General features: G+C 39.6%; 2 protein-coding genes across 2 annotated transcripts; both read left to right on the forward strand.

Annotated features, from left to right (window-relative positions):
- Positions 1-10,437: 10,437 nt before the first annotated feature.
- On the forward strand, positions 10,438-12,573 carry LOC139110934 (uncharacterized). The gene has a single exon (XM_070670911.1). It carries the CDS (start codon positions 11,487-11,489, stop codon positions 12,567-12,569), a length of 1,083 nt encoding a protein of 360 aa, XP_070527012.1. The 5' UTR covers positions 10,438-11,486; the 3' UTR covers positions 12,570-12,573.
- A 1,089-nt stretch (positions 12,574-13,662) lies between these two features.
- Positions 13,663-18,930, forward strand: LOC139110885 (uncharacterized). Its single transcript, XM_070670845.1, has 3 exons — positions 13,663-14,647; positions 14,703-15,013; positions 15,328-18,930. Exons 1-3 carry the CDS (start codon positions 13,663-13,665, stop codon positions 18,928-18,930), a joined length of 4,899 nt encoding a protein of 1,632 aa, XP_070526946.1.
- Positions 18,931-21,230: the final 2,300 nt, after the last annotated feature.

Below are 21,230 nucleotides of genomic sequence, written 5' to 3' on the forward strand. Positions count from 1 at the left end.
GAATAAAACTCAACCATAATTGGCCAGGCATGAACAAAGAAGTGGAAGAATACATCAGCAAATGCGAAAAATGCCAAAAGAACAAACTAAGCAGAAAAACGAAAATGCCGATGGTAATAACCGACACGCCGGAAAAGCCATTCGAAAAATGCGCACTCGACATCGTAAGACCATTAACAATAACAAACGCAGGAAATAAATACATCCTAACATTCCAAGATGCCTTAACGAAATTTAGCAAGGCAATACCAGTAGCAAATCAAGAAGCAGCAACCGTGGCAAAAGCATTCGCAACAAAAATAATTTTTGAACATGGAATCCCAGAAAAAATACTAACAGATCAAGGAACAAACTTTGTAAGCGAAATGTTCAAAAACGTATGCAAATTATTGAAAATCGAGAAAATACAAACAACGGCGTATCATCCGGAAAGCAATGGGGCGCTAGAGAGATCACATCGAACTCTAGTAGAATACCTAAGACATTATATAAACGGAGACCAAACCGATTGGGACGAGTGGGTACCGTATGCGATGTTCGCATATAATACGACACCGCACACAGCAACGGGGTACACGCCGTTTAAATTAGTGTACGGGCACCAAGCCACACTGCCGACGGCACTGGCGACGGCACCAAGAAAAACGTACACGTACGACGATTACGCGCAGGAACTAAGGGAACGATTACGCGCGTCAAATACAATCGCGAAAGAACATTTAAAAGGAGAGAAAGAAAAATCGAAAACAAACTTCGATAAGAAAACAAGGGAAAGAAAATTCATAATAAGAGATCAAGTCCTATTGCACGATGAAACAGTGAGAAGAGGAAGATCAAAGAAATTAGAAGCACAATGGATAGGACCGTACACGGTAATAGAAAAATGTGGAGAAGTAAATTACAAAATAAAAGGAGGCAGAAGAAGCATAAGAGTGCATGCAAATAGACTAAAAGCATTTGTAGAGCACTAACAAAAAAAAAAAAAAAAAAAAAAAAAAAATTTTCTACTCACCAGAAAACATAAGATAGACGGCACGATGTTCACCGTCCGGCCGATCCTCAACCACCACCATCAAATTAGGGACCCGCGAAACACGAAAAACCCGGCTACGCACTGGCACAATCTCAGACGAACGGCAGGCGTAGCACCGCAGGGCCATAAAGCCCTGCCGACAGGAAACACAGTTTACCCATCGGCGGGCAGATTCAGCTTCGTCAAATAAGACGTCGACGGAACTACAGAAAACACAAACAGCAAAATGTTAAACAATATCAATAAAAAATAGAATCAAAATCAACACTTACGACATTATAATAAACCGTATAAATGAGTAGAAAATACAGTTAGGAAGTTACTGACAGACTGACGGAACGGACAACGAGACTAAGAGACAAATCCGACGCGATATAAAAATGCATATTAAAATTTCGAGAAGTGCAACGCGAAACCGCGCGAACACAGCAGAGAAAAGTTATAAAGACTTACCTCGTATCATAATACACAGCCGCTCCCACGAAGAACACACACGCACATAACAGATAACACACGCGAAAAGAAATAGAAATTAAAATACGAAAAAACCGCGAGAAATCAATCTGAAAGAAAATCATCTTTCAGAATAATAATCACCGTGACGCTGAGCGCAAGCGACAAACCGCCGGAGATAAGCTCACCGTACACGGTAACGCAGTTCGTACATGAACCCGGACTCTACTACGAAAACGTGGGACAACTGCAACTATCAGACGCGTCGTGGAAATTAGTAATAATAACTAAAACACAAGAATTAAAAGCGCAATATGAAAAACTACAAGAACGGGTAAAAGACGGAGAAAAAGCGTGCAAAACATATAGCGGAGAATTACTTAAGGATAAATGTAAATACTTAGCAGAAACAGTACGATCCCAAAACGAAAAACTAATAACAGCGATAGAATTATTAACAACATATGAGGCACAAAAAACAAAGCGAGGATTAATAGATGTAATAGGAACAATAAGTAAAAAACTATTCGGAACAATGGACGCGGACGACGAAAAAGTAATAAGCGAACAGTTAAAAATATTAACGAAAAGGCAGCAAACGTTGCAACACGTAGCAAAAAACCAACTTAAAGTAATAAATAGTTCGATTGGTCATATACAGGAATTAGAGGAAACAATAAAGTACCACGAGAAAGTTATAACAAACGCGACGAAGCTATTAAGCAAAAAAGTAGACGGGATAACGGGACAAATAGAAATGACGGAACATTTCTACATATTAAGAATGTTAATAACGGATCTATTAACGAACGTGCAAGAGACAATGGAATTTATAGCACAAACGAAATTGGGAATAAAAAACACGCGAATGTTACCGGTTAATAAAATAATCGAGGAATTAAAAGAAGCAACCGCGCACCTAGAAGAAGGGACGTATTTCCCCTTTAGAATCAATACAAAAAACTGGAACGCGATAGAAAAATATGCGGAAATAAGCGCATATAGCGACGAGCAAATGATAGTCACAATAATAAGATTCCCGATAGTAGACGATGCAAGGTACGAATTAAAAAGAGTAACGCCGTTTCCTGTATTAGACAAATCGAACGAGAACGCATTTAAAATAATAGAAATAGAACATGAATACATAGCAGTAGATATAGAAAACAATAATTACTTAACATTAAGCAGAGAGGAAATCAAGCTATGCGCAAATAACAATAATATATATATATGCGAACAAAGCCTCCCGGTATACCATACCAGGGCGAGCGCGCCGTGCGAGGTAAGAGCGATTACCGAGCCAGCGAAAAAGCCGGACACGTGCGTAACGCGAGAAGTTGCATCACGGGCAACATTCTGGATAGCAGTAAACGAACCACAAGAGTGGATATACTCCACAACGAAAGAGCAAACGATAGAAATTCAATGTAAACATAGACCGAGTAAAAAATTAGAAATAAATAGAACAGGAATAGTAAAATTAAGAACAGCATGTAAACTAACAACGACAGAAATGACAATAAAAAAAAGAAACACGATAGGAGAAAGCAAAATAGAACGACACGTACCGGCTGTTGCAACGAAGCGGTGCACGGGGTCCGTCCTCCGAATATTACACTTTCCAGTGTTATCGGTGGCACGAGTTTTTTGTAAATAAATATACTCTTAGTTGTATAAAGTATATTGGTGAATTTATTTCTCTTGATGTTTCGGTGATAGAGTTACGAGTCGCTACCTCAAACTCCCGAACTGACTTGCACGAGCTTCGGAGCTCGTGCATTATATAATATTATTTTTTGGTCTTGTCAGCGAAATAGCAGAAGGAAGTGGCCGCGTGCCCTACTGCCTTCTGCTGATAGCGCGTGATGTCGAAAGGCTGACAAGACGGATTCTTGAGCTCAGCAGATTCCAACAGTTTGGTAATCTGCTGAGTTGTGTATAAAAATGTGTCGCGCGTGGTGGTCAATGACCAGCGTGCGCTGTCGGGTTACAACATCCCTCCCCCCTAGGGGAAAAGAAAAAGAGTGAGTATCTCAATCTTTTTCTTTTTTACAATTCTTAATTATTATATTATACATTTTTTATGCTTCTTCGATCTCCGTCGCAGCGGAGTTTTTTACCTTTGGTTTTAGCGTTCGCGGCGGAAGAGCAGGAATTTTATTTCTATTACATTTTTTAACTATTGCGATGGTTATAATTACAATGATGGTTATTGTTATGAGGAATGTGCCGCCGCTGGTGGAGTATACAAGTATTTTATGTATAGGTATTTCGTTTGCCTTGTCTACTTCGTCGTCTAACTCGTCGAGGCTATTCGTTAATTGTTGTAGTTCTCGTGGGTTAGATATAATTGTTTCGTCTTGTAACTCATTCTGCTTTAATTTGAGATTTCTTAATATAATGTTTTTTCGGTCGAGTGTCAGGTTGTATGCGGGTAAGCGTGTCATGATGTGTGATTCATGCACGCTTTTGGTTCTTATTGATATGTCAGCTGTTATTACCTGACATTCGCCGAAAATAGTAAGTTTACCGGTGTTCTTGATTTTAATAATATTCCTCGGGTGGTTTAAGCAAAATATTTGGATCTCCTGTTCTTCAGTAGTTGAGAATATCCATGATTGAGCTTCGTGTAGGGAGATCTATATGGTCGCTTCTGATAGGAGGTGTCGGGTTTTGCACTGCGTCGGTTGTGGATCCGGTCTCGTGAGTGCTTGTATTTCGCACGGGGCATTTGCCTTTGCGTGGTATATCGGATGGCTTTGAGTGCACACGTACTGTTTGTCGCTGCGTTTGCATTTTTCTAATTCGGTCGCGGTTAATTTTAGGTAGTTATTATTTTCTTTGTCGAAAGCGATTATTTCATTGTCGTTATTTATGACGTTGAATATGTTTTCACTACTATACACGGGAATTGCCGTGACTCGCATTACTTCAAAATTTTCATATCCCACTATCGGGAATTTTATAATTGTTATTATTGCATTTTCTTTGTAATACGCGCTGATTTCTGCGTATTCGTGGATATTGTACTAACTTTGTTCGTTGATACGAAATAGGAAGTGATTTCCCCTTCTTAAATTTCCTGCGGCTTCTTTTAGTTCCGCTAGTATTTTTTCTAACGGAAATAACCGCAGATTCAGCATATCGGATTTTGAATGTGTCAAGAAATCCGTGATGTCGTGCACATCATTTAATGTGTCTGTGATCAATGTTCTTACTATAGACACAAAATCTAACGCGTACAGTCGGCGTGTTATCTGGTCGAGTTTCCAGCTTACTGCCGCTGTCGCGTTAGCTAGATTTTTAATATGTTGGTCCATCTTATTTTCTGTTTCTCGGATGTGACCTATCGTTGTGTTCAGAATTTTTATCTGATTTTTTGCGATGTGTTGCAGAGTCTGTTGTTGCGAGTGTAGTATTTCCAGTTGTTCCGCGATTTGTTTCTCGTCGTCTACGTCCATCAGGCCGAATAATGCTTTTCCCGCTTTCCCGACGAAATCAATTAAACCTCTCTTTTGTGTTGCGGACCCATATATAACTTGCAGCCGGTTTATTGCGGTTGTTAATTTGTCGTATTCGGCGAGCGTTGTATATAATATCTCGTTGCACTTGCCACCTATGTTTTCTTCGTGTGCCTCATGGAAGTAATTGCAGAGTTTTTCTGCTTTTTCCGTGTAATTTTGTACCTTCCTGTATCGTTCTTCGATGGTTGAGACATCTGTCATAATTACGAACTTCCATGTAGACGTTGCCATTTGCAGAAATCCCTGGCTCTCATAATATAATCCGGGGGTGTGTGTAAACCGGGCGATAAAATACGGTGGTGTGCGTGTATCCGTGTTTTCTCCTATGTTCCTGGCTTGCGTTACCGTGAACGCAAGTCTGAAAAATGAGTAGCCTTTCTTACTGTGTGTTAGTTTTGATTTTATATTTCTATGTGGAAGTGTCTGTCAGTGTCGTGGTGTCCAACGTCTACAGTGGGAACGTCTTTTTGATGAGGTGAGTGCATATTACGATTAAAATTTCACTTATCTAAACTTTTTATTTTTTTGCACGGCTCAAGTTCTTCTTTCCTTCACTGCTGCCTTCTAATTTCAGAGACTCTTTAGTCTGTCTCGAGCAGTCTGTCGTTAACGAGTCCGTTTTTTTCGTTTTTAAAAAAAAGTAAAAAAAAAAATTTTTTTTTTTTAATTTTTTTTTTATATATATATATATACATATATGTGATGTGTGGTGGTCGGTTTTTTATAACTTTCCTCTTGTTTCCAGTGAGTGAGAACGTGTCTTCTGGATGTTATCGGTGCGACGAGCCCCGATTTGCCTCCCTGTGCTTAGGACACAGTATGTCGCATGCTTGCCTGCATTTTTGTTCGCGGTGCCGGAGCACTTATGCTCCTCGGTATTGCGAGGAGTGCTCCGTGGTTGCCTTGTCGCCTAGTTCAACGGCGACAACGGTGCCGGAGCACTCGGCAGGCCCGTCGACTTCGACCGGGGGGGCACCCGTGGGGCTGCCGCCCCCGTTGTACATGCCGTCCATCGGTGGATTTCCTCCGATGGTCTGTAGGGAGCTTATTACCGGGGAAATTGTGGTGGAGGAGATACCTGAGTTTTCTCATCTAATGCTCCTGGGTATCAATTTTCTGTTTGCTCTGTGGCATGATTCTTCTTTTGCTTCTTCTCTCTTTCTCTGTTTTACCGACTCACCATCTTCTTTTTTCTTTTAATGTTCGATAAATAGTTTTAACCGGTTAGCGTGAACGCGAATGGTTTTCCTTCCCTTTTTTATTGTATAATTTATTTCGCCGTGTTTTTCTATTATTACATATGATCCCACCCATTGCGCGTCGAGTTTCTTTGGTCGCCCTCGCCGTACTGCTTCGTCGTGTAATAGTACGGAATCTCCGACTTTAAATGATTTAGGGTTTGTTCGTGTGTCGAAGTTTATTTTTGCTTTTAATTTTTCCTCCTTAGCGTGTTCTCGCGCTAAGAAATTTGATGCTCGTAGTCGTTCTCGGAGTTCTTGTACGTAATCTCCGTACGAATACGTTTTCTTTGGTGTGCCTGACACTGCTGTAGGCAGCAAAGCTTGGTGTCCATAGATGAGCTCGAATGGTGTGAAACCCGTAGCTGTGTGTGGCGTGGTATTATACGTGAACATAGCATACGGTAACCATTCGTCCCAATCTGTTTGTTCCTCGTTTAGATAATGTCTTAGATACTCGGCGAGTGTTCTGTGCGATCTTTCCAATGCGCCATTTGTTTCAGGGTGGTAGGCGGTTGTTTGTATTTTTTCAATTTTTAGTAACTTGCAGGTGTTACGTCCACGCCCTTTTAATTTTTTTTTTTCCAGAACATTCTGAATCCACAAAAATGACTAACAATAAATGAAAGGTCAAGTGGATTGTTTTTAAGAAAAGAGTCATAACAACGGAAAATTCGGAAAAGTGAATCAGACTGCCCTACGATAAGCGGTGCGCACGGCACCCGTAAACAACGCCCTTTTGAATCATATAAAAAGCCCGAGCGGGCGGAACATTCATTCATTCTAAAAAGTCTCCTGATACCTGGCATTATTTTAACCGCGATTCGTGAGTGCTCTAAACCGAAGGAAGAACCAACCGATTCGCTAGCCGTTCAAACCAGCCGAGCCGCTAGCCGCTCAAACTAGCCGATCCACTAGCTGCTCAAATCCGCCGAACTTCCACCGGAATCACGAATCTACTGCTTCGCCAGAAGAACGTTTGACATTATAAACTTCGCCTGTTTATTAACCCGCCTAAGTAGTAAGTCTGATTCTCATTTTTCTTTCGAGTTTCCGTAAAATAATTATTAAATCGATTCGCTCATTTATAGTGAGCCGAACTTGTCCACCCACTTCCGCTGACTCTGATAAGAATACGTCGGAATACGACTATTTACTTACTGAATTAAAGAGAAAACTTCCCATGCCATGCGGCGGAAGTTACAATTGTAAAGTGTGCTACCCTGAGCTCCGATTGTACGCGGATTATTGCGAGGCCCAAGGCCCATCGTTTTCTCCATCGCCGATCGCGTCACCTCACCGCCTTCCCTCGTTTGCTTCTAATATTCCTCCTCCGGTTTCTCTCCCGAGTTTTTCCCATTCTTTTTCCTCTCCATTCTCAGCTTTACCTAATTCCAGTTACCGACATTTCCTCGACAAGATAGCCGATAAATACCCTCACCCACCTCAAGAAACTCCGGAACCTCAATCCTTCCCTCCTCCAGCCTTTAAAACAGAATACAACCTTTCTGACAACGATCCTGTCATTTTTGTTTATCATCCTGAACATCAAACTCCTTTCATTCTTCCTGAATCACATCTGCCAACCTTTTTCTCTATTCCTGTTCCTTAAAGTCATCTTTGTCGATACTAATTTTAATTATTTAAAAAGTTGTAAACACGGGTTTTAACCCAGGAGCGTTGAGGAAGGCGAGGGGACAGGGGAAAAAATCCGCGATGAGAGGAGCGCGGGGAGAGGTAGCCGTAGGTGGGAAGAGACGGGGGTATCTGTCGCCCATTCATACCCCGTCTCTTCCCACCTACGGCTACCTCCCCGCTCCCTCATCGTTTTCCCCGTCCCTCCCTCAACGCTCCTGAGTTAGAACCCGTGTTTATTCCCCTTACAACACCCCGCGCTAGCAACCACCGTTAATATATATTACAAATAAAATAAAAACTTACGTTTTTAATTTTGCCGCATTTTTTCACCCGCGGCAATTCGCTGTCTACAAAGGCGAATCGTTTCCCGTGGGTGCACAAGTTCATCCGCTTGTCTATAACGTACCCACACTCGTCACCCACGGGATTTTCGGGAACAGAACGAGGTGTTCTGTCAAAAGTCAATATTTCGCCACGTTCGCACTCACCGCGTATGTGATTATCGTAATATAAGCTCAATTGAGCTGAACTGTTTTTTTGGTGTGTGCTACACCACACACCGCCTGCACTAAACGGGGTGCGATCCCCCAACTCGCGGCGCGCGAGAATGTGTACCAACGATGCACACTTTTTTTCCATTTAAGAAGTTAATTAGACGTGTTGCACTTGAAAAAATCAGCATGCGACTGACAGGCAACAGCTACGAGCTCACTGCAGACAGTCAGAAAGAAAAACGAAAGCATTTTTTTATCAACAGCAGTCCCGAAGGTGTGACATATACTCGTGAGAATCTTTTACAACGTTTAGCACGTTTGAAACTTAAGATGCATTCTATCACGCAATGAGAGATTAAGAAATTATTTCATTTAAAAGATGTATCTCGAAAATGTGACATATACTTACGCAAATCTTTTTACATTTAATTCCGAGTTTTTAAAGAAATATGTATGAGATCAATCAATCAATAGTTCATGGACATTGGGGGAAAATGCAACAATAAAAATTTTTTAATATAAACATTTAAATTATATATTTATTATAAAATATAACATTATTTGTATATTTTGATGGCAATAAAAAATGTTTTTAATATAATATAATACAATATAATATAATATAATATAATATAATATAATATAATATAATATAATATTACTTTCGCGCTCCGAATACTAGAGCTAGCAGCTCACAATCAACAATTTGATTCCCATCATAGCAATCGCTAGCATGTATCGCGCTTACAACCTCGTCACGAGTTTTAGCAGTGGAAGCGATGCTAGCAAATCGTGCAAATTTCGAATCAATTATTTTAAGAAAAGATGTTAATTTATTAAACGCTAATGTAATACACTCATCAAGATCAATCATTTTAAGAAATGTCGATTCCATCATCATTAAGTATTTGCCAGCTGATTCAAACCGCAGGACATCCATGCCATTAAAGTTGCGTAGTCTGGCTGTCAACGCACCGAGGTACACGAAGTCTTGAAGATTTTTAAAATCGTTGTGGAGCAAACTCAAAATGTTTGCGCGATACTCGCAGAGTGATTTCCAAGCCTCGAGAGATAACGGCATTTCCAATCCTCGATTATCGCCAATAATAATTTCCACATAACTAGGTGTTCCAACATTAACACCAATTTCTAAATATTTATAACTCGTAGCCGTCAATGCATATCGCTTACATAGAATACGGATTGCATGATCTTTAGATGAGCTAGTGTAAAAACAAAAAAAAATGACCATATAAAGTTTGTATTAAAAAAAATTTTTTAGTTAGAAAAATTAATACTCACTTATTATTCACACACGATGTGCTAGATGCATTAGCTGGCGTGTAATAATTCATATTACACGCATATGATGTATTAGCTGGCACATTAAATTCCATATTTGTATTAGTTGGCACGTAAAAATCCATCACATTAAGAACGGTAATAACAGATCAGTTTGATGCGCGTGTTACATTTAATGTGATATAATTGTTCCGAGATTTTATATATATATATATATCCCCACCACTAATAAGAAATGCATCAATTAAGTGGGGGGGATTAAATCTTCAAATTGTGTAAGTTTTATTCCTAGGCAACACACACAGGACACATGTTGCATGGAATTATCATATACATTGGAAGTCCACAATTACCACATGATCTACCGCATAATGCGTTTTGAGTATCAATTTCATGTTTGCGAATGGCAATCATTGGCCCACCCACATCAGCTAAATTAATCATACATGGTGCACATACTGCAATAGCTTCACTAGGTGTGCAATAATAAAAAGACAACATACAATGTTTAGTACGTCCATTAAGCGCGAAAAGTTGTGGTGAATCTATTTTTCGAGAAATACAATCTTCAAGATCTTCACTTTGATCACTCATATAATCACTATCGTTGGGCAATCCAATATCGTCCTCATCAGATAAATCCATTAATTCTCCATTGTCATTTACAGCATTTAAATCAGCCATATTCTCTTAACACAAAATATAAATTTAGTGAACTGTCACCCGATGGTATTTGTATAGATCACATTTGTAGGTAATAGCGGGGATCACAAGCATTAGTCTTAAAATAAAAAGTGATATCATAAAGATTGCATCAGAAATGCAAGATTTGCGGGCACCACACGTGCTACTGCACTGCATTGGAAATGCAAGATTTGCAGACGCCGCACGTGCCAGTTATCTCAGGCAATGGTGTGGATTACAAGCGTTTAGTCTTAAATGAAAAAAACAGTGATTTTATATAAGCGATAATGTTATGAAGATTGCATCAGAAGCGCAAATTTGTAGGCGCCGCTATTAAAATGTAATAAAAATAATATCATATAAAGATTGCAAAATTTGCGGACACCACACATGCTACTGCATTGCACTGCATTGGAAATGCAAGATTTGCAGACGCCGTACGTGCCAGTTATCTCAGGCAATGGTGTGGATTACAAGCGTTTAGTCTAAAATGAAAAAAAACAGTGATTTTATATAGGCGATAATGTTATGAAGATTGCATCAGAAGCGCAAATTTGTAGGCGCCGCTATTAAAATGTAATAAAAATAATATCATATAAAGATTGCAAGATTTGCGGACACCACACGTGCTACTGCATCACACTGCATTGGAAATGCAAGATTTGCAAGATTTGTAGACGTCACACGTGCCAGTTATCTCAGGCAATGGTGTGGACTACAAGCGTTTAGTTTTAAATGAAAAAAACAATGATTTTATATAGGTAATAATGTTATGAAGATTGCATCAGAAGCGCAAATTTGTAGGCGCAGCTATACACATGTGCTGAAAAAAAATACTAAGCAAAAATTTGTAGACGCCACATGTATGTCACTTATCACAATATGCACGTGCAAAACTGCTAACATTAGAAAAAATATAAAATTATCAGGCGGCTTCTAGTGTTTCATCTGTTCTCCATCGTTATGAAGGTTAATACTTAAAATGCTGACATAATCGCTATGAATTCATTGAACTTACTTAAAAATGTAAACGTAGCAGTTTGTCATATACCACATATAAAACTGTGGAGCATACATCACATTTTATCATTTAACATATTGAAATCTCGAGAATAAAATGGATCGACGAGAGCAACAGTTGACAGCGCAAGCAGATCGATTGACTTTAGAAGAATTTAATGCATGGAATCAGCAATGTGAAGAATATATCGAATTATTGGAGGACCAGGGGCGAAATAAACGCGCAAGATTATCAATCGGTGCGAAGCAATCACTAGTTGCATGTATTGCACGTATCGAAAGTTTAAGAGATTTAACAAAACAACGTTTCATTCATGTGGGTGCTGGACATAATACAAAAAATAAAGGACTTCGATGGAGTGAAATTGACACAGCTTTTGAAAGCCGCATATTAACAGGTGTGGTAATTAATTCAAACTATATCGAGCCTCGCGAATTTCTGGAAGATGCGCAAGACATTGTATTAAAACATGTGCAAAATGTTATGCATAAACATAACAATATAAAAATTAATGTTGTATTTAATGGTGAATTTGTGGCTAACAATAAAACTGCAAATAAAAGTGTGTGCACAAAAAACTGTGAACTCTTTCGTTCAAGTGATCTACAAGAGTGGTACGAGTCACGCATTATCGAGCCTATTCTCACATCCTTGGATGAATTTCAACAACGTGACAGCGGGTGGGCACTGTCGCGTATACATAATTTGATGATAAATGTAAATAAACACAATCCATTACATGCTGGGTGCCATGTGATATTACCACAGGAAATTAAAATGAAAAGAGCTGTGATAAATATACAATCTGCTGACAATGCATGTTTCGCATGGTCAGTGGTAGCCGCTCTATACCCAGCCGAGAAACATGTGGATCGAATAATATCATATCCACATTATGCAACAGTGTTAAATCTTGAAGGTATTGAGTTTCCAATAACTATGAAACATGTTAAAAAATTTGAAAATCTTAATAATATTTCCATCAACATATATACGATTGAGAAGAAAAAAATTCTACCAATACAACTCACAGATAAAGTACGAGAGAGACACATTCATTTGTTGTACACACAGCGAGATAATGATGTTGGACATTTTTCATTGATAAAAAATTTATCACGTCTTATAAGTTCACGGCTTAGTAAAACAAAGAGTAAGAAATATTTTTGTGATCGGTAAGTATAAAATGTAAATAAAAGTTTTTCTTTTATACAATAAAAAATTTTTAATGCATTTATATTCTTTATTCCAGATGCTTACATTACTTTAGTTCAAGTGAAAGATTAATGGTACACAGCGTAAATTGTGGAAAAATTAATGAGTGCGCAATTATATTACCATGTGATGAAAAAAAATGGTTAAGTTTTGACAACTATACTAGAAAGGAACGAGTTCCATTTGTGGTATATGCCGATTTGGAATGTACCCTAGAAAAAACGAATGCTGACTCTACCACATCTACATGCGCACACCAACATCATAAGGTTTTTAGCATAGGGTATTATGTATGCTGTTCATACAACAAGTCGCTATCAATGTATCGGTTTCATCGCGGTAATAACTGTGTTGCATGGTTCGCCGAGGAAATATGTTGATGATTTTGATGAATCATATGACTGCATATATTTATTATTGGCACATGCATATCTGCTTGAGCATTGACTTAAACCACCGCGTATACCACTGTTTAAAATCATTAGATGATGCTATTCGAACATTTTAAACGCCAGACTATCGAATGCCGTCAGAACGATCGAATGCCGTCAGAGCGACGCCAGTCTGGTTATATGAGAGGCTTTGTTTCGATTGATATTATTTTTACTGTCACCATATGAATCTACTCGAAAGGAAACTATTCAAAATTTTCCGTGCCATATCTCACTCAAGACGGGACGGTCCCGAACGAAACCTAAGATGCTCTTTGTTACAATAGAAAACTGCTTTGTTCTCCTTGAAGCAATGCCTCTCAAGTCAGTCGCCTTCTTGAACGCATTCAGAACGCATCTCTCGCTAATACTATCGCGGCCAGCAAAGCCATTCTTGCTAAAATTAAAACATTGTAATAATTTCTATCCTTTCGAGCCCAGCAGTGGCTAAGTGTTAATCAGTGCAAAAGAAAAATAAAATTTATAAAGTGCAACCTGTATTCAAGTTTTTCATCCGAACCTTCATCTTAGTGCATACATTTTTTGGTCCTTCGAGCCGGATACGCATATCCTTGCTTTTCGAAAAACTTGTTACAGTGCAGTGTTGTGCGAAAGTCTAAATCGACATGAGTCAAAGCATGGATTCATTAATCCGTAGCCAGACGGATTTGTACGGGCGTATTTCACGCTCGGTGGAAAATTTAAAAAAGGGAGGTGCGGCTAAAATCACTCCCGGCTCCATCGAGACTCGCTTGAGACTTCTCGATAATTACTGGAGCAAATTCGAAAAGGGTCATGAAACTCTTCATACGAGTTTTTGGACGGAACTTGCCGAGCATGATTATGTTAAGGCCGATGCCTATAGCATGGTCGAAGAAGCCTACGTCTCGCAGCGGGCGATCTTGATGGATCTCGCCGAAGAACATCGCAAAACGGAGGAAAAACCCGAGCTCTCCCTGCGCGAGAGCGAAGTTTCCTCTCGACGCCAGCTTCCTCGTATTCAACTGCCTACTTTTTCTGGAAAATTTGAGGACTGGCCCGCATTCAAGGATCTTTTCCAATCAATGATTGCCCGAGATTCATCATTAATGGAGGTAGAAAAACTCCATTATTTACGCTGCTGTCTCAAGGGTGAGGCAGAGCAGTTAGTAAAAAATATTCCTACCACCGCCGATAACTATGAACGAGTTTGGACTATGTTAAAGGAATATTATGCTAATAAACGAATGCTTGTGCGATCCTGCTTTTCAACATTTACCTCATTGCCAAAGATGCGAACGGAGTCTGTCCACGAACTAAGACGACTCTTCCATAATGTACTTCAGACTGCCGGAACAATGGAAGGAATTCGCCGCCCCATTACTGACAACGATCTCTTTATTCATTTAGTGATCGAACTATTAGATTCTCGTTCACGCCGCGAGTGGGAAACAACGATCGGTGGCACTACCGAACCACCCACCTTTGAAGAATTAAAGAACTTTTTGGAAAATCGATTGCGGGCTTTAGAAGCTCTATACCCTGCGGGGCATGACACCTCGACAAAAACAACGACTGTTTCCAAGCCAGCCCGAGCTTTGGTTACGCACGCCGCGCCATTTACCACGGGAGGTAAGCCCTCCTCATGCTTTTTATGCAAGGGAGACCATTATATCCTTGCATGTAGTGAGTTCTCCAGGAAAGGGCCTGCAGCGCGCCGAGACTATGCCGCCGAAAATAGTTTGTGCATCAATTGCTTTGGAAAGCATGCCGTTAGCCAGTGTCCTTCAAAGAAAAGTTGTGTCTCCTGCGGAAGACGGCACCACTCAACCATTCACGAAACCTTCCTGCGAAGCCCAGCAATCATGCACAGAACAACTCAACCAGCCGGTTCATTGCCAGCAGGTTCAACTTCAACAGGTCCATCAACCAACTCGTCGCAAAAGCCGGAAGAGCGTCCCGCCACGCAAAGCGCCTCAGTCACGTCTCTCCATTTGCGTAATTATGTAACTGGACGAGTCTCGGTTTTATTGGCCACAGCAAGGGTTATAATTACCGATAAGTATAACAAAAAAATAATAGTGCGAGCGCTCATAGACCCGGGTTCGGAGGTATCAATTATTTCGGAAGCTCTCGTAGAAAAACTATGTTTACCGCGAAAATCCGACACCACCACAATTTTCGGCATTGGTGGCGATAAAACTTGTTACGCGCGCGGTCGTGTAAATTTTAATTTAAAATCTTGCGTAAATCAAGACTTTTGTGTAACGATTTCGGCATTAATTTTACCCCGTGTCACCGTTAATACGCAGCGCATTATTAACAATAACGAATCATGGCCACATTTGCAAGGCCTAGTGCTTGCTGATCCTGAATTTTCCTCTAACGACCCGATAGATTTAATTTTAGGAGCGGAAGTTCACGCCATTATAATAGAAAATGGTTTGCGAAAGGGCACAGCTAAAATGCCCATAGCTTTAAAAACAGCATTAGGATGGATTTTATCCGGATCTACGGGTGGAATTCAGTCTGCTTCTTTTGTCTCAATAAATCATTGCCAAACTCAAGAAAATATAGTAGAACTGGTATCACGTTTCTGGCAACAGGAAGAATTACCATTAAAACCAATTCCTCTTACCGACGCAGATCGAAAGTGCGAGGAATTTTTTATTGAAACCACTCAACGATTGCCATCAGGCCGCTATATGGTTAGACTACCGTTCGCTAAGCAGGATCCGGAATTTGCAAACTCTCGACCATCATCAATTAATATTTTTTCTAAGCTAGAAAAACGCCTTGACTCACAACTACAATTACGATTTCAATATAATTATTTTTTACACGAGTACGAAATGTTAGGACACATGTCCAAAACAACACCTCCGACATCTGACAAGCATTATTACCTGCCTCACCATGGGGTATTTAAGAGCAATGATCCTAATTCAAGAATACGAGTAGTTTTCAATGCCTCTGCACGCTTTAAAAATTCAGAGTCCCTTAATGATGTATTGCATAACGGTCCTAACCTACTTCCTGCACTTTCTGATATAATTTCTAATTGGCGACGGTATCAGATAGCTATAACCACAGACATTGAAAAAATGTATCGGCAGATTGAAATTCACCCAGAGGATCGAGAATATCAGCGGATAATTTGGCGTCCGAGTTCTCTTTATGAATATTTTGATTATAAATTAAATACTATTACTTACGGATTATGTTCTGCGCCATATTTAGCTAACAGAGTAATTAAGCAATTAGCTCTCGATGAAGCGAACAATTTTCCCTTAGGTGCATCGGTTCTCCGTCATGAAATATACATGGACGATATTTTGACTGGCGCAGACTCAGTATCATCCGCAAAGGTTTTAATTACGCAATTAATTAATATTTGCACGGCGGGCGGCTTCCCCTTAGCCAAATGGTCATTCAATAGCAGTGAACTAAGCAAAATAATACCGACACCTGAACCAAGCAAGGGTCCAGTAGATTTTCACAGTGATATTACGCATACTATTTTAGGCCTCCGCTGGAATCCTACAGAGGATTTTTTTTATTTTCATGTAACACCAATAGAAAATCAAGTACCTACAAAAAGAATAGTGCTGTCCGAAACAGCTCGGCTTTTCGATCCTCTCGGCTGGCTTGCGCCGGTTATTATTAAAGCAAAAATCTTAATCCAAACGCTCTGGCTTAAGGGAAACGATTGGGATCATCCGTTAGATAAAGATGATTTCAATTTATGGCAACAATTTCGCAATGAATTAATAAAATTGTCGGAAATTAAAATACCGCGATGGCTTATGACCACGGAAACAACATCCTTAATAGAATTACATGGCTTCGCAGATGCCTCCGAGCGAGCCTACGCTGCAGTAATTTTTGTTAAAATTAGTCAGAATAATGAATTTAAAATATCATTATTACAAGCCAAAACTCGCGTAGCACCGCTAAAAAAAATATCCTTACCTCGATTAGAATTGTGCGCCGCCACTCTTTTGACTCGATTAGTTGTTCACGTTCAAGCTACTATAAAATTAAAATTTAATAGCATTAATCTATGGTCTGATTCTACTGTAACTCTTGCCTGGCTCAAGGGTCATCCCTCAAAATGGACCACCTATGTAGCGAATCGCGTATCGGAAATCCAGCAAGCATTACCATCTGCTTACTGGAACCATATTCCAGGTAATGAAAATCCTGCCGACTGCGCTTCTCGCGGTCTCTTGCCAAGCGAACTACAAAATCACCCGCTCTGGTGGTCAGGCCCGAAATGGCTCAGGGAAAATAATATTGAACAACCAAATCTAAGTAACTTTGAAATTAATTCTGAAGAATTAATTGCTGTTAAAAACGAGCAAAGGTCTCACGTATTTACTATAACCACGTTGCCAAAAGAGAATGAATTATTATTAAAATTCTCAACATTACTTAAATTATTAAGAGTCACTGCATTATGCCGACGCTGGCTAAAGGGAAGCTCAAAGGGACCATTATCTTGGTCTGAAATAAATAAATCACTTAACTTCTGGATCCTAACAACACAGCGACTTTGGTTCTCGGAAGAAATTAAATTATTGACTGAGGGAAAATCGCTTTCTCGAAATAATGCTTTATCATCTCTGTCTCCTATTATAAGCGAGATTGGAATTTTAAGAATCGGCGGTAGATTACGAAATGCGTCATTGTCACGGGATCAGCAGCATCCGATAATATTACCCAAGCGCTCAAACTTAACTTTTTTAATCATAGATCATTACCATAAAAGGACCCTGCATGGGGGACCGCAACTGACACTGTCAACCATAAGGCAACGCTATTGGCTTATGGGAGGCAGAGCATCAGTAAAGGAGCACATTAAAAACTGCGTACCATGTGTTCGTTGGAGAGGCACATCTCCGCATCCTCAAATGAGCGATTTGCCGCAAGCTCGAGTTACGGTAAATCGTCCATTTTTAAATACCGGAGTAGATTACGCTGGACCTTTAATGATCAAAACAAGCAAGGGTCGAGGGCAACGAGCCCATAAAGCATTCTTGGCCATTTTTATATGTTTTGCCACGCGCGCAATACATATTGAATTGGTCTCAGATTATACAACAGCAGCCTTTTTAGCAGCCCTCCGGCGTTTTATTTCTAGGAGAGGAATTTGTTCCACGATTTCAAGCGATCGAGGGACTAATTTTGTCGGAGCAGACAAAGAATTACGAAAATTCTTTGCTGAAAGTATAAAGAGTAAGGAATTTACTCAAACCATTGCAAATCAAGCAATTAAATGGAAATTTAATCCTCCATCTGCACCTCATTTCGGCGGAATTTGGGAGGCTGCTGTTAAGGCTACGAAACATCATATCCGACGGGTCATCGGAGAGGCTACTCTAACGTTTGAAGAAATGTACACTTTATTAACGCAAATTGAAGCGTGTTTAAATTCTAGACCTTTGATACCACTCTCCGATGATCCCGAGGATCTAGAAGCACTAACTCCAGGACACTTCCTGATAGGAAATGCGTTAAATGCTGTGCCCGAGCCATGCTTAACTAATGTATCCGACAATAGACTTTCCCGCTGGGAACTCGTGCAAAAAATGCGTGACCATTTCTGGCGGCGTTGGTCAGCCGAATACTTGCCCACACTAAATATACGCTCTAAATGGCGAACAACTCAGCCAAATTTGCAAGTAGGCATGCTCTGCTTAATCAAAGGTGAAACAACGTCACCAGGTAAATGGCCTCTTGCACGAATTATAGGAACTCATCCGGGTTCTGATGGGCAAGTTAGAGTAATAACAGTACGCACTGCAACATCCACATTTACGCGACCCGCCGTTAAAATTGTTCCTTTGCCTGTACAAGATACTACCTTTGCAAAAAATTCGTCAGCTTCTGACGAGGCGGGCGGAAATGTTTAAAATCATTAGATGATGCTATTCGAACATTTTAAACGCCAGACTATCGAATGCCGTCAGAACGATCGAATGCCGTCAGAGCGACGCCAGTCTGGTTATATGAGAGGCTTTGTTTCGATTGATATTATTTTTACTGTCACCATATGAATCTACTCGAAAGGAAACTATTCAAAATTTTCCGTGCCATATCTCACTCAAGACGGGACGGTCCCGAACGAAACCTAAGATGCTCTTTGTTACAATAGAAAACTGCTTTGTTCTCCTTGAAGCAATGCCTCTCAAGTCAGTCGCCTTCTTGAACGCATTCAGAACGCATCTCTCGCTAATACTATCGCGGCCAGCAGAGCCATTCTTGCTAAAATTAAAACATTGTAATAATTTCTATCCTTTCGAGCCCAGCAGTGGCTAAGTGTTAATCAGTGCAAAAGAAAAATAAAATTTATAAAGTGCAACCTGTATTCAAGTTTTTCATCCGAACCTTCATCTTAGTGCATACAACCACGTTCAATAAACATAACCATATCAATGTCAGTAAGAAGTTCAAATTTTACACCCGTGTGTTTTAACATCGCGTCCCACGTAAAACCTGGTAAGGTGTAATAATATGCGGGATCAAGTTTGTAACTCACTATACAGCTGTCTCTAAAGTTTTCAAATATGTCAGCTAATAACAAGACATCAGTTTTTAAATACAGATCACTGTATTCTCCGAGCGTTTGAATTGAGAATCGTTGCCAGATATCTATAGCGTGTGCATAATCATTTTCGGATACTGTATCATCAGTCAATGAGCTGTAAAATGATTCACGTGGAGGCAAACATACATCTTCCAATTCCGCAAACCTTGCAATCTTTATATGATATTATTTTTATTACATTTTAATAGCGGCGCCTACAAATTTGCGCTTCTGATGCAATCTTCATAACATTATCGCTTATATAAAAACACTGTTTTTTTCATTTAAGACTAAACGCTTGTAATCCACACCATTGCCTGAGATAACTGGCACGTGCGGCGTCTGCAAATCTTGCATTTCCAATGCAGTGCAGTAGCACGTGTGGTGCCCGCAAATCTTGCATTTCTGATGCAATCTTTATGATATCACTTTTTATTTTAAGACTAATGCTTGTGATCCCCGCTATTACCTACAAATGTGATCTATACAAATACCATCGGGTGACAGTTCACTAAATTTATATTTTGTGTTAAGAGAATATGGCTGATTTAAATGCTGTAAATGACAATGGAGAATTAATGGATTTATCTGATGAGGACGATATTGGATTGCCCAACGATAGTGATTATATGAGTGATCAAAGTGAAGATCTTGAAGATTGTATTTCTCGAAAAATAGATTCACCACAACTTTTCGCGCTTAATGGACGTACTAAACATTGTATGTTGTCTTTTTATTATTGCACACCTAGTGAAGCTATAGCAGTATGTGCACCATGTATGATTAATTTAGCTGATGTGGGTGGGCCAATGATTGCCATTCGCAAACATGAAATTGATACTCAAAACGCATTATGCGGTAGATCATGTGGTAATTGTGGACTTCCAATGTATATGATAATTCCATGCAACATGTGTCCTGTGTGTGTTGCCTAGGAATAAAACTTACACAATTTGAAGATTTAATCCCCCCCACTTAATTGATGCATTTCTTATTAGTGGTGGGGATATATATATATATATAAAATCTCGGAACAATTATATCACATTAAATGTAACACGCGCATCAAACTGATCTGTTATTACCGTTCTTAATGTGATGGATTTTTACGTGCCAACTAATACAAATATGGAATTTAATGTGCCAGCTAATACATCATATGCGTGTAATATGAATTATTACACGCCAGCTAATGCATCTAGCACATCGTGTGTGAATAATGAGTGAGTATTAATTTTTCTAACTAAAAAATTTTTTTTAATACAAACTTTATATGGTCATTTTTTTTTGTTTTTACACTAGCTCATCTAAAGATCATGCAATCCGTATTCTATGTAAGCGATATGCATTGACGGCTACGAGTTATAAATATTTAGAAATTGGTGTTAATGTTGGAACACCTAGTTATGTGGAAATTATTATTGGCGATAATCGAGGATTGGAAATGCCGTTATCTCTCGAGGCTTGGAAATCACTCTGCGAGTATCGCGCAAACATTTTGAGTTTGCTCCACAACGATTTTAAAAATCTTCAAGACTTCGTGTACCTCGGTGCGTTGACAGCCAGACTACGCAACTTTAATGGCATGGATGTCCTGCGATTTGAATCAGCTGGCAAATGCTTAAT

The sequence above is a fragment of the Cardiocondyla obscurior genome, linkage group LG22 (assembly GCF_019399895.1).
Source record: "Cardiocondyla obscurior isolate alpha-2009 linkage group LG22, Cobs3.1, whole genome shotgun sequence".
In the NCBI taxonomy this organism is placed as follows: domain Eukaryota; kingdom Metazoa; phylum Arthropoda; class Insecta; order Hymenoptera; family Formicidae; genus Cardiocondyla; species Cardiocondyla obscurior.